Source organism: Centropristis striata, chromosome 5 (assembly GCF_030273125.1).
Source record: "Centropristis striata isolate RG_2023a ecotype Rhode Island chromosome 5, C.striata_1.0, whole genome shotgun sequence".
Classification (NCBI taxonomy): Eukaryota; Metazoa; Chordata; class Actinopteri; order Perciformes; family Serranidae; genus Centropristis; species Centropristis striata.
Window position 1 is genome coordinate 9,361,097 of NC_081521.1, and position 13,106 is coordinate 9,374,202.

Here is a 13,106-nt window from a genome sequence, read left to right on the forward strand (position 1 = left end):
TGGCAATGTCTGAGTGTGTGTGTGTGTCTGTGTGTGTGTGTGTGAGTGTGTGTGTGCGTGTGTGTGTGACTGTGTGTGTGTGTGCGTGCGCGTGCATGTTTGTGTGTGTGTGTGAGTGTGTGTGTGTGTGTGTGTGTGTGTGAGAGTGTGTGTGTGTGTGTGTGTGTGTGTGTGTGAGTGTGTGTGTGTGCATGCGTGCGCGTGTTTGTGTGAGTGTGTAAGTGTGTGAGTGTGTGTGTGTGTGTGTGTGTGTGTGTGTGTGTACCGAGTTGTGTTCTCCGTCTGTGGATCTTCTGCTGTCAGGTTTCCAGTGCTGCCTCCTCCTCCTCCTCCTCCTCCTCCTCCTCCTCCTCCGTCCTCTCTTTTCCCTCGCTCTGACCTGAGGGAGGAGAAGAAGAGACAGAGATATATTAAGAATATATTTCACTACAGAAAGTACAACCAGTACAAGTTTAAATATAGGATAAAGGTTGAGTGATAAAATAATTGTAGGAGGGAGCAGAAGCTATTCAATGTGAGAAGTTTTTTTTTTTATGTGGGAAATTTTGTAGATGAAGGCAGAAACCTGGCAAGGCATGGACACAATAAAGTCCATACAAAACTGGTGATGATAAATCTGTACCAAGGTTATAATAGTTTTTCATTAGTTTTAGTATTAATTTCGTTGTCAATTTTTGTTTTCAATTTTAGTTAGTTTTAATTAGTTTTAACAGTGAGTTTGCTAGTTTTATTTTTATTTTTTATGTTTTTGGAAAATGCTTAGTTTTAGTTTATTTTTTATTAGTTTTTTTGTAATGGGGTATTTGTTGGGTGCCGGATTCAAAAAAGTCACAATAAATGTTTCCTTTATTTCCTTTATCTGATCTATCTCAGCCCCAATAAGTTTATTAAGTCATAAAACCAGATAGATGAAACAGATTTCATATCAACCAAAAAGGTTTACGTATGAAAAAAGTTGACAAAGACGAAAACGAAGTACATTTTCACTTTAATTTTTTAGTTTTAGTTAGTTTTGTAACCACAAAATACAGTTTCAGTTAATTTTTATTTTTATTTCAGTTAACGAAAATGTTTTTTCAATTCTAGTTTTCGTTATTTTGTTAGTTTTCTATAATATAATATAACTAATATAATATAACTATAATAACCTTGATATGTACTTCCACCAGATATGCAGTTTTAACACCCACACACACACACACACACACACGTACAGAATATAAAACTGTTGCTTAAACATTTCCCTGTGAGTGTCCAAACCAATGGTTTTTAAACCTTTTGAAATGTGGCACATGTTTAATGTGATTTTTTTTCCCATGACATCCAGCAACACACACACACACACACACACACACACACACACACACACACACACACACACACACACACGTCTTTATATAGTTGTGAGGGCCACGATCGTTGAGTTATTTGTGAGGACCACCACTTCCCCTATAGCTGGAATGGTGCAAAAATGATGCCTATCACCAGGTGGGAGTAGAGAGTCAGAATGTCACTTCAAATTACAGAAAACACAAAGTAAAGAAAAGACACATACTTTTTTGGGGGCTGGTTCTGAGTGTGCTGAGGGCTGGGGTATTGAATTAGTCCTTAATTTAGAGTGTGTGTCAGTGTTCACGTACTGTGCCTAGAAAATCATACCCACTGAGCAAGCGCCAACCTCCAGCCTGAAAAGTGAAGCCAATGCAAAACTGCCTTAAACCTGCATTCTTTCTAATGGCCAGCAGGTGGCAACACCACAGGCTCAAAGAGAAGTTTGGTTGTATGGAAGCCTATGAAATAATTACCCGAATTTTCACTTGATTTATTACCTCAGTAAACATTTTTTGGATTCCTAAAAAAACAGGGCTAAGAAACCTGTGTAGTTTCCAAACCCTTTCACAGTTCGAAATGAAATTGAGTATGCAAGGCAGTCTGGGTTTACCCAGGCTAGTAAATAATGGCCTCATTTAGAAGAAAATAGAAGATAAAGAATTGTATGATTTGGGGCGTGGCTACCTTTGATTGACAGGTCACTAACAAGGCGAGCCGTCACCAGGAGAGAAACAGAACAATGTGTATCCATGGCAACGTGTCATTAAAGTTATCTATAACGTTGTATAGACATAAAAAAGGACATTTAGCGGTTTGGTTTCATAACTTTGACCCTTTCACTGTATTTTCACTTGATGACAGTTTATTTGTACGTTTTGTTCAGTAAAAATGTCTTGTTCAGCGTTTGGTTGGACTAACAGACACTCCAAGGAGTCGCTGCTCAGTTTTGAGGTAAGTAACGTACATTTTGTTTTTGTTTTTGTCAAAACTAACATCCCAGTTAATGCTCCAGTTAATGCTAACATGAATTAGCAGCAGCTTCTCTCAGTCAGGTTGAGGTGTAGAGAGGCTGTAGTCAGTGATCAGATCCCTCTCCTCCTCCACAGTCCAAATATGGTCATGCTTCCTGTATCGGAAACTAGATGAGGACGAGTGTAACGCTGAACTCGATGCTTCAAACTGGCAGGCCACAAACCAATGGGTGACATCACGGTGACCACACCCATTTTTTATATGCAGTCTATGGTCTGAGAGGGAAATAAAGCAAATTCTACAAAACCTACCATCTCACACTGGGATAGAAGCTGAGATTTCAAGATCCACTTCTGTCATAAAGGAAGATCCTGTTGGCAGTGGTTGTGAACATGGCTGCTGTGATTGCCTGAATGGTTCTGAAGTGGAAACTTCACTCACCCATCCAGCACGCTGATGTACTTGTGGGGGATGAGACCCTTAACCCCTCCTGCTTCGCCTCTCCACCAATCACAGGAGGCTTTGCTGTGAAGGATGAGCAGCTCGCCCTGCTTGAAGGACAGCTCTGCCGGAGATCTCGCCGTGTAGTCAAACATGGCCACTGCCTCCCACTCTGTACACACATGCACACTTACAATCAGGCATATTCATTTTTTCAAAAATAATAGATCAACAACCATTATCTAAAACAGTAGTTCTCAACCTTTTTGAGTCGCGACCCTCAATTTAACATGCATGTTGTCCGCAACCCCAAATAATGAAGCAGACAACAACTAAAACACCTCTCTGTCTGTGCATTTATATATATTTTTTTAATTTTATGACACAAAATGATCAGAAAAAGACACAAAATTACCACAAAAAGACACAAATCGACCAAAAAAGACACAAAATGGCCCAAAAAAACTAACACAATGACCAAAAAAAAGACACAAAATGACCAAAAAAACAACCAAAATGACTAAAAAAAGACACAAAATGACCAAAAAAGACACAAAATGACAAAACAAAACACAAAATGACCAAAAAAAGACATTAAATGACCAAAAAGACTAAAACGCATTAACACATGAACACTAGCTGATCTAAAAAAATGTTGTTAAAATGTAAATGCACTGCAAAAAAGGTGTGTCTAAAAACTAGATAAAACACTAAATCTGAGGGAAATGATCTGAAATGATGCTGCATGGACAGATAATTTCACTTAAATCTAGAAATAAGCATGTTGAACACTTAAACCCTCTGGGGTCTTTGATCGTCCTGATCAGATCATGTGACGTTTAACAAAAATACTAGGTCACATGGAGCGCTGCTATCAATTCATTCCGAAGTACAGATTTGAAACTTTCTCCCAGTTTTTGTTTGACATTCCTAGGTCATGTAAAACCAAAGATGTGAATATTTGAGCGTTGGTGTAGCTCGCTGTGTAATTTCACACATAGTTTGTTTTGAAGAGGACTTTTTTGTATGCAGTTTTATTATATTTAAATGTTTTACCTTTTTATATGTTCATATTTGTATCCTATGTTTACATTTTCAAGTTCCAAAACAGTTCATTCAGCATATTTGTGGTTTTCATTGTAGTAAATAGTATAATTTTTTAACTCGGATTTCTTTTTTTTTGGCCTCAATATGTTGATAAAGTAGGTTAAAGTGAGAAAATAATTGTTAAAAGTACTCAAAAACGGCTCAGACCCCAGAGGGTTAAAATAAGTGATTAACTCTTAAAACAAGGTGAATTAAAGCTGCAAGCAGCGATGAGCTGGCCCGAGCAGACTGACCTGATGATTATTTGGTTATTTTGGTTCTTCTTAAGATAAAAAACACTTTAGATTTAGAAGTGTTAGATAATTTATCTTGTTTTAAGAGTTAATTTCTAATTTTAAGCGTTCAACATGCTTATTTCTAGATTTAATAATCTTAATTTAAGAAATCTTGTCAAGGTAAATTATCTGTCCATGCAGCAAGATCATTTCCCTCAGATTTACTGTTTTATCTGGTTTTTAGACACACCTTTTTTGCAGTGTGTGTTTTGTGCTACGTTCTAGCCTCTGGCATGTGTGTGTGTGTGTGTGTGTGTGTGTGTACCCACCGTCCTCACTGGGCAGATGCTCAGTCTCTCCGTCTCCCTCCTCTGTGATTGGTTCACTGCAGACAAACAGAAAAATGAAAGCGGTGGTCATGCACAGTTCCTCTTCTGTCTGAAACACAGACCTTATGCCGCAGACTTTCTTTTCCTCATTTCGCTTATGCTATTCCACATAATACTTCACCCTGTTATGAGATTTGTAAAACCTCTAGACCAGTAGTTCTCAACCTTTTTGAGGCGCGACCCCCAATTTAACATGCATGTTGTCCGCGACCCCAGCTCACTGAACACAATCTCACACGCACAGTTCAGATCACCCAAAAAAGAAACAAAAAGACCAAAAAAAGGAAACAAAATGACCAAAAAAGACATAAAATGACCAGAAAAGACACAAAATGACCAAAAATACACAAAATTACCAAAAAAAGACACAAAGTGACCCAAAAAAGAAACAAAATGACCAAAAAGACACAAAATGATCAAAAAAAGACACAAAATGACTAAAAAAAGACACAAATTGACCACAAAATGATAAAAAAAAAGACACAAAATTACTAAAAAAGACACAAAAAAGACACAAAATGACCAAATAACACACAAAATGACCAAAAAAAAAAAAGATTTTAAGTGACCAAAAAGACTAAAACACATGAACACTTTAACACAGTGGAGACAGAGCTGACTTCCCAAATGATTTGGCGACCCCCAGAAATCATCTTGCGACCTCAATTGGGGTCCCGACCCCAAGGTTGAGAATAGCTGCTCTAAATCATTGGCAGTGCTCCGTCCTATATCAAAAAATATATTATACAAATGTTCATGGAGAAAACAGTTCTAGTGAATTACCCAAGAGCTGATTTTGGGCTGTAAGAGGTTTAAATGGACACTGTCGATATGCTGGAGGCTTGTGTTCAAATTAAGTGAGTAATCAGCTTAATAGTATTAGGCAGTTTTTACACAAAGAATTGCAAGCTGCACAGAAATGCCTTTGGCATCGCATGAAATTCAGTTTCAAGAGGATGAGCCATGAAAAAGGGGCTAAGAGGGAAGCTGCTCTTCGTATTTGGAACCATCTCAGTCTGAGTCTTAAACTGATCAACACATCTCTGGGGCTCATTCATTTATGACTGAAATAAGTGGAGAGGATTGTATGTTTAAATATGAATAATAGAAGCCAGTTTATTTCAACCATTAAACAAAATCTGACCAAATGCATCACCCCATCTTAATTGTGATCCTGATATCATTATAGCAGCAATTTGCTATATTCATGTCTGTCAAGACGTTTATTATTTATCATTATTTGTAGCTCTAAATAATTATTTAAGGGTTTTGTGCCTCTTATTTGAAAAGTCAGTGTTGCTTCCTGTGTTATTGATTGTATGTAATAATGTGTGTCTTATAAATATAATGTATTGTTGATGATTACTGCACTGTTAGGCAGGCTTGAGAGTGCTAGCGCTCGCGGTTAGCGTTAGCATCGCCGCTAGCTCGCGTTAGCATTGTCGCTAACCCCCGTTAGCATAGGGCTAACTTCATTAGTTTTTAGGCTAGCACTTAGTTAGGTGTTGCTAGCAGTTAACTGCTAATGTTTAGCTAAGACACTGTTTTTAAGTTTTTGGGTTACTATGTTACTGCAATTCATTACTTTAATTCAAAAGAAGACGTTTGATTATATCTAAAAAGAGTAAATGCTTGTTTAATGTAAAAAGTAAAAATAGCTATTTAAAGCTACAATTTCATTAATATTATTGTATGTAACTTGTTGTTTTTGGATTAATCATTTCAGGTTTATGACCTGTGGTCACCTGTGGTCATTTTGTAACAAATAAAAGAAGACCAAGGATAAAACACGAGTTATTGCTTCAGTGTGCTTCCTGTCAAGCCTTTTCGGAGGGCTGAATTTTTAAAATCCAAACAATGTCACCAAAACTTGGCAATAGTTTTTTTTAGACTCTGATGAAGACATGAACCGCTCTATTCTGCCTCTGTTTGGCCTACCCTGATATTCTTGACTTAATCTTAACCGATCCACTCCTCATGCCTAAAACGAACCAACCCACTGACATTTGGTGGCTGGGAACTAGCATCTACCCATACAGCCTTTTGAGATGACCGACTGTCATTCGAGGCTCTAGCTAGCAACATAAGCATGAACTATAGCTACATCTGTGAGAATTTGGCTATAGTTAGCTATTTGTCCAAACAAATGTACCTTTAGTTGCATGAAAATGAAGAAGAAATTAAAGAAAAAAAGGGTGGTTTAATAACTTTGTCCATGACTGTATATGCTGATGATAACATCATTTCATCTTAACTAATGCACATTTACATCAACGACTTATTTCTCACCAGTACTCCTGCTCCAGAGTCATGTGCTTCTCGTAGACTGGGCCCGGCAGTTCTGATTGGCCGGGGTAGATGATGTCATGTTGGAGGATCAAGGTTTTGACCAGATCATTGACCTGTGGTTGCCTAGCAACAGCATCATCAGAATCCAGTCCCCTCAGCAGGCTGGGACCGAAACAAACGGCCAAGTTGTAGGGCTGCATCATGTTCTCATCACTGTACTGAGACACACTGGGAGAACACACACACACACACACACACACACACACACACAAAGAATTAACTAAGAAAAACTAACAAAATTCATACATTTTTTGCATGGGTGTTTTATAAGTCTATTAATTAATTTATGACCATAGCAGACATTATTATTATTATTATGTGAATAATATCCCACTCTGGGTTACGTTGTATCTTACTGATTGAGGAAAGCGAAAAGGTAGCGCATCACGATGAGGAGAGGCCGTGGAAATGTGGAGATAATCGCTTTAATCTGGACAGCTTTCTCTGTCACCCCCTCAATTTCTGATAATGACAGAAAGAAAGAAAGAAAAAAAGTAAAATGAGCAAAGATTGAACTATTATAACAATATTTGATGCATTGCAGTTACAGTTTCTCCATGCCTGCAGCAGTTACAAACTGTGTCACACACATGAATCACTAAACCCTTGTGTTGTCTTAACTTTCTGTATACACCACTTGTAGTCTAGAAGGATTTCAGAATAAAGGCCTCCTATAAGAAGTGAGGAGCATTTATGGGTACAAGTCAGGAACCGGCCTACCTTACATATCTCAAGGGTGCTGAGTCCAAAAAAAATGGTTCCCAAGCGAAATTTTGAGTTTTTGACCTTCTAATTTGTATATCAAATGGCCAATTGCCCATCTGGCACAGTCATTGGACCATTTCCCCTTAGTTTTTTTTTGTTTCTGGATCTATAGTCTAGGGTCAGAGCAAGGATATAGTGGAGGCTCAGTGTCTTTTTTATGTATATATATGTATGCAAAATACCAGCTGGAACATTTAAAAGTGATATTGATTGAATATTTATGTCGGCCTTAAAAAAAACACAAATAATGCTTAATTTCACCTTAAAAGTTGGTATTTTGCATATATATATAAATATACATGAAAAAGACACTGAGCCTCCACTATATCCTTGCTCTGACCCTAGACTATAGATCTAGAAATTTAATTTCCTCATCTTTGATTGCCTACTTACAAAAAAACTTGGGGAAAATGGTCCAACGACTGAGCAAGATGGGCAATTTGGCCGCCATATTGATATGCAAATGAGAAGGTCAAAAACTCAAAATTACGCTTGGGAACCATTTTTTTTTGGATTCAGCACCCTTGAAATAAGTAAAGTAGGCCGGTTCCTGACTTGTACCCATAAATGCTCCTCACTTTCACTTTTTGGACAATTCCCTCTAGACTATTGTCCTAAGGGTAAAAAATGACCCACCTTCACTAAACCCCTAAATAAAAAAAAACTTGATTGAATTCTAAAACCCAAATCTATTTTGCATGAAGAAACAACCTGTCATTGATCACAAACTTTGTGAATATCTAGGTTTTCCCTCTTATAGTGCAGAAAAACTGGATTTAATCAGTGGAATCCACTTATAACTGTCATAAAGCGGTTTCCTGTTTTACTAAAGTGGGTGTTTATTTTGTCATTTTTTATTGCTAAAGGTACTGCACAGGTGTTAACATTTTTTTTTAGAAAACGTGCATGTATACGTGAGCACATGCCTGCATTGTTTATGTTTTTTGTGGTATGAAAATTATTTTATAGCTGCCTGGTCAAAAACAATCCGTAAGACAAGATTTGTATCCTGTTGGTATACAGCTTTCATGGAAATATGTACAAAGGCATTAATGTTTTGATTTTTTTCTCATGTTGGGGTCCTTCTAGGAAAAGTCATCCAATTTCAAGTTGAAAAAAATATCATTATGGGGATTTCCCATGCTGTTAAACATAGTTGTGGGTCATTTTTGAGCCCTAGGACAACACAAGGGTTAAAACTCTGACTTAATCCCTCAGCATTCAGACGGCCTGCTGCCGGATTTCATGGTTCAGAGGTTGCAGTGGGCTCATTTGTAAAGATACATTGAATATACTGGTGTCATATTAAACAAGAAGGCCCAGGGAATGCATTGGTACCAACCATCTATTGTATTTCTACATTTTTCAGTCACTAAACAGGCTGTGAATTAGATATTACTGAAAGCTGAGCCTCTTGTAGATTCAGTTGTTGATGATTGATGTAACTTCTCAAGCTAGCATTCCATTGTGGTTCATTTTTTAAAACTTGACCTCCTTGGACCTGTTACAGCCACAAACTAGAGACCTAGGACATTCAGAGCACGAATAGCTTTCCTAGGTATATTGACAATGAGGATTTTTTCCAGCAGTTTCCATAGCAGAAGCTATTGCCATCAGATTGCAGACAAAAATGCAATTCTTGCTAAAATCTCCAAAATATCAAAAGTTTTTGAAACCACTGCATGGATTTTTGTTTTTTTTTACGTTATTTGGGATCTTGGTGTCTAAATATGGTTAAATAATAATTCTCTAGGCCCTTATGCATTTTAACAGTTTCACAAATGAATGAAATCAATTAATCAATCAAATTTAATTTTCTATTTATGACCAGAAAAATCGAGCACACAGTGCAGGGCTGCATCTCAAATCTTCTTAATCTTCAGGTTCCTGCTTTCAGATGATGAACACAACTTCAATGTGACATCTACTGTTGACCTGCTGTCTCCCCCTAAAAGATCCACTGCCCCACACCTACACCTCGAAAATGGCAGCAGATTGTTAAATGGTTAAATACTTGTTGTGACAAGTGCTTAAACTACTGAGGTGCAGTGCCTGGGTTGATTTAATATGCCACTGATGGGAATTCTAAGTGTTTATGCGGAGTAAACAACCTGCAGGCAGGTTCACAACCTTGATTAGCTGTGCAAATTGTGACTCAGAGTTTCTGTTTTGCAAAACAGAACCAGGCCTACAGGAATAAAAAGGAGATAGTGAGGCAGATAACAGCAGAGAGCAAACAACACCAGAGGTTGCAATACCTTGCATCAACCGTACAACAGTGTTTGTAGGGGAAAATTACATGTTAGTGTTACTCTGTGTGTGGAGCACATAGACTCTATATAAAAAATGGACGTAGTCACCGTGACGTCACCCAACGGTTTGTGGACTGGCTGTTTGAAGCGGACATGTGTATCTAAAAAATAAACTGTTAATGCTAAAACAAAAATGTTTGTTACTCCATCCATCCATCCATCCATCCATCCATCCATCCATCCATCCATAAATCCATCCATCCATCCATAAATCCATCCATAAATCCATCCATCCATCCATCCATCCATCCATAAATCCATCCATAAATCAATCCATCCATCCATCCATCCATCCATCCATCCATCCATCCATCCATCCATAAATCCATCCATCCATCCATCCATCCATCCATCCATAAATCCATCCATCCATAAATCCATCCATCCATAAATCCATCCATAATTCCATCCATCCATCCATCCATCCATCCATCCCATCATTTTTAGTGAAAAAAATAAATATTTTGACTTAGTTTCTGCATAAAAATGGATTTTGATCACATTTCTAGTGAGAAATATATGTTTTATTTTCTAAATATTCACTCAGTGAATGTACATAATCACTTTGTATGTTGGAATAGCCACGAGATATGACTGTCATTAACTTGCATTGTAGCGAAATCCGTGTCAGTTTCATGGAAATTTGAGTGATTCCGTGGCTATTCCACGGATTCCTGTGAGACCATGTTCTTCACTGCTCAGACCTGGGGGTTGCCGCCTGGTGGAGCATCAGTAATGTAACTACTATGTGAGGCTTCTACTGAAGCTCAATCCAGATCAGCAGGAATATTCCTATGCAAATGGTTCTACTGTACATGAGGAGATGAATCAGCTAAATTCAGGAAGCAAAAGCAATCTATAAATAATTAAGTAACTGAAAGCAGACGAGTAAATCTGCACAATCTGAAAACAGAAAGACACACAGAGACACAGAGGTTGTGTAAGAGGAACTCACGGACACACTCCAGCAGCTGGGAGTAGCTGTCGTACGGGAAGAGAGGAGGCTCAAGGCCCCTGAAGTAAAGCTTCAACACTCCGGCCACAGAGTCCAGGTCACACTCACTGTCTGACAGAGGGTCCTCTCCTACAGGGAGGTGAACACATGGGAGATCAAAGTGTCATTTGTAGCAACACAAGCTGATGTACTTCTGTTAAATGCAGCAGACCTGTCACGATAACAACATTTTTAGAACGATATATTTTCCCAGAAACTATTTTACTACGATAAACGATAGTATTGTTGAGTACATCCTTTTCCACAGCAATGAATTTTCAAATCTCAAGAATTGAAATGTGGAAAATAAAAATTAAAACATCCTGGATAAATAAAACATAAATAAATGAACTACCATCAAAATAAAATAAAACAGACTCTCGGGCTCTGTTAACTGAAAGATAAATACTATATTATTATACATTATAAATAATATATAAACAGCTGTTTAGAAGATTTGTTGGGCAATTCCTAGTGCCTGTCAAACATTTGCAGTATTACTGAAATACCACAAAAAGTCTGCGTTATAATGTGTCCACTGTAAGAGGGGCGTGGCTCCTTTAAGAGGCAGGACAGTCAGTGCTAACAGGCTAACAGTTAGCTCTGTAGCAGTCCAGTGTGTATGTGCTAACAGGCTAACAGTTAGCTCTGTAGCAGTACAGTGTGTATGTGCTAACAGGCTAACAGTTAGCTCTGTAGCAGTACAGTGTGTATGTGCTAACAGGCTAACAGTTAGCTCTGTAGCAGTACAGTGTGTATGTGCTAACAGGCTAACAGTTAGCTCTGTAGCAGTACAGTGTGTATGTGCTAACAGGCTAACAGTTAGCTCTGTAGCAGTACAGTGTGTATGTGCTGCTGCTACAGACGTGTTCAATTAGCGTTTGTTAACAACAAGCACCGGACACACTGCGCACAGTTAGCGATGCTGGTTTGTTTATGGTCAGCGGCGAACATCACATGTACAGTTAGCATGCTGGTTTGTTTACAATAAGCGGTGGATGTTGTGCAGCTGCTGAGCTGAACAGTGAAATCCGAAATGTTCCCACACCACTCTGGCATTGGCACCAATTTCATTTATTTCACCAAACTTTCTGGAGTTGTGCAGCCGTCAGAAACTTAACATCGAGTAACACACTCACTCACAGCTAGCGTAACCATTGTGTGTGTGTGTGAGCCACGCCTCCCACAGAGAGCAGCTGAGTGACAGGAGAGGGACAGAAGCACTGCGACTGGCAAAAATGTTGATGGCTTATGTAAACAACAATTATGGAGTCCACAAAAACTATCGTGTCCATATTTATATATCGAACGATAAGTTGATGTAGTAATTATCGTGACCAAGGCCGGATTAACCATATGGGCAACTGAGCAATTGCCCAGGGGCCCTCTACCTCTAAAGCAGTAGTTCTCAACCTTTTTGAGTCGCGACCCCAATCTCACACGCACAGTTCAGATCACCCAAAAAAGAAACAAAATGACCAAAAAAGACACAAATTGACCACAAAATGATCAAAAAAAGCCACAAAATGAGCAAAAGAGACACAAAATGACCAGAAAAGACACAAAATGACCAAAAAAGACACAAAATGACCCATAAAATAAACAAAATTACCAAAAAAAAAAGACATTAAGTGACCAAAAAGACTAAAACACATGAACACTTTAACACAGTGGAGACAGAGCTGACTTCCAAAATGATTTGGTGACCCCCAGAAATCATCTCGCGACCCCAATTGGGGTCCCGACCCCAAGGTTGAGAATGACTGCTGGGGCTGAGGGCAGTGTGGGCACAAGCTAAATATCTGCTTATCTCTCGCTTATATGTTAAACTGTCCATCGGAGCCGTTGCTCAAAAATGAATTTTGAGGTGATGAGGACCAACTTGATTCTAGATTCTTGATTTTTATTTGTGTCTTGTTGTCCTCTATGATGGCTTTATCAATTCAATACATTGTAGACATATTGATGCATGCAGACAAAAAGTCATGAAAAAAAAATTATTAGACCACCGTTTTCTTCAGTTTCTTCATCAATCATTATCAAGAAAACCATGGAAAATGTCTAGATATCAGCTCTTGAATTAAACTCTTATGAGCAATTTTTGTTGCTATCATTATATTTGTCCAAACAAATTTTTAGTTGTACCAGCCATTAAAATTAACAAGAAATGGAATAAAACAAGGGTGGTCTTATAATTTTTTCCATGACTGTACATGCGTACATACTACCG

At 38.2% G+C, this 13,106-nt stretch overlaps 1 protein-coding gene across 1 annotated transcript in view; it reads right to left on the reverse strand.

Annotated features, from left to right (window-relative positions):
• arhgap4b (Rho GTPase activating protein 4b) overlaps window positions 1–13,106 on the reverse strand; it is a 63,267-nt gene that overhangs the window by 4,508 nt on the left and 45,653 nt on the right. Inside the window, exons 16-21 of the mRNA XM_059332490.1 lie at window positions 10,838–10,966; window positions 7,162–7,267; window positions 6,746–6,973; window positions 4,397–4,452; window positions 2,746–2,917; window positions 266–379 (exon numbers count right to left, since the gene is read on the reverse strand). Coding sequence (XP_059188473.1) covers window positions 266–379; window positions 2,746–2,917; window positions 4,397–4,452; window positions 6,746–6,973; window positions 7,162–7,267; window positions 10,838–10,966 — 805 coding nt within the window. The remainder of the gene's footprint in view (window positions 1–265; window positions 380–2,745; window positions 2,918–4,396; window positions 4,453–6,745; window positions 6,974–7,161; window positions 7,268–10,837; window positions 10,967–13,106) is intronic.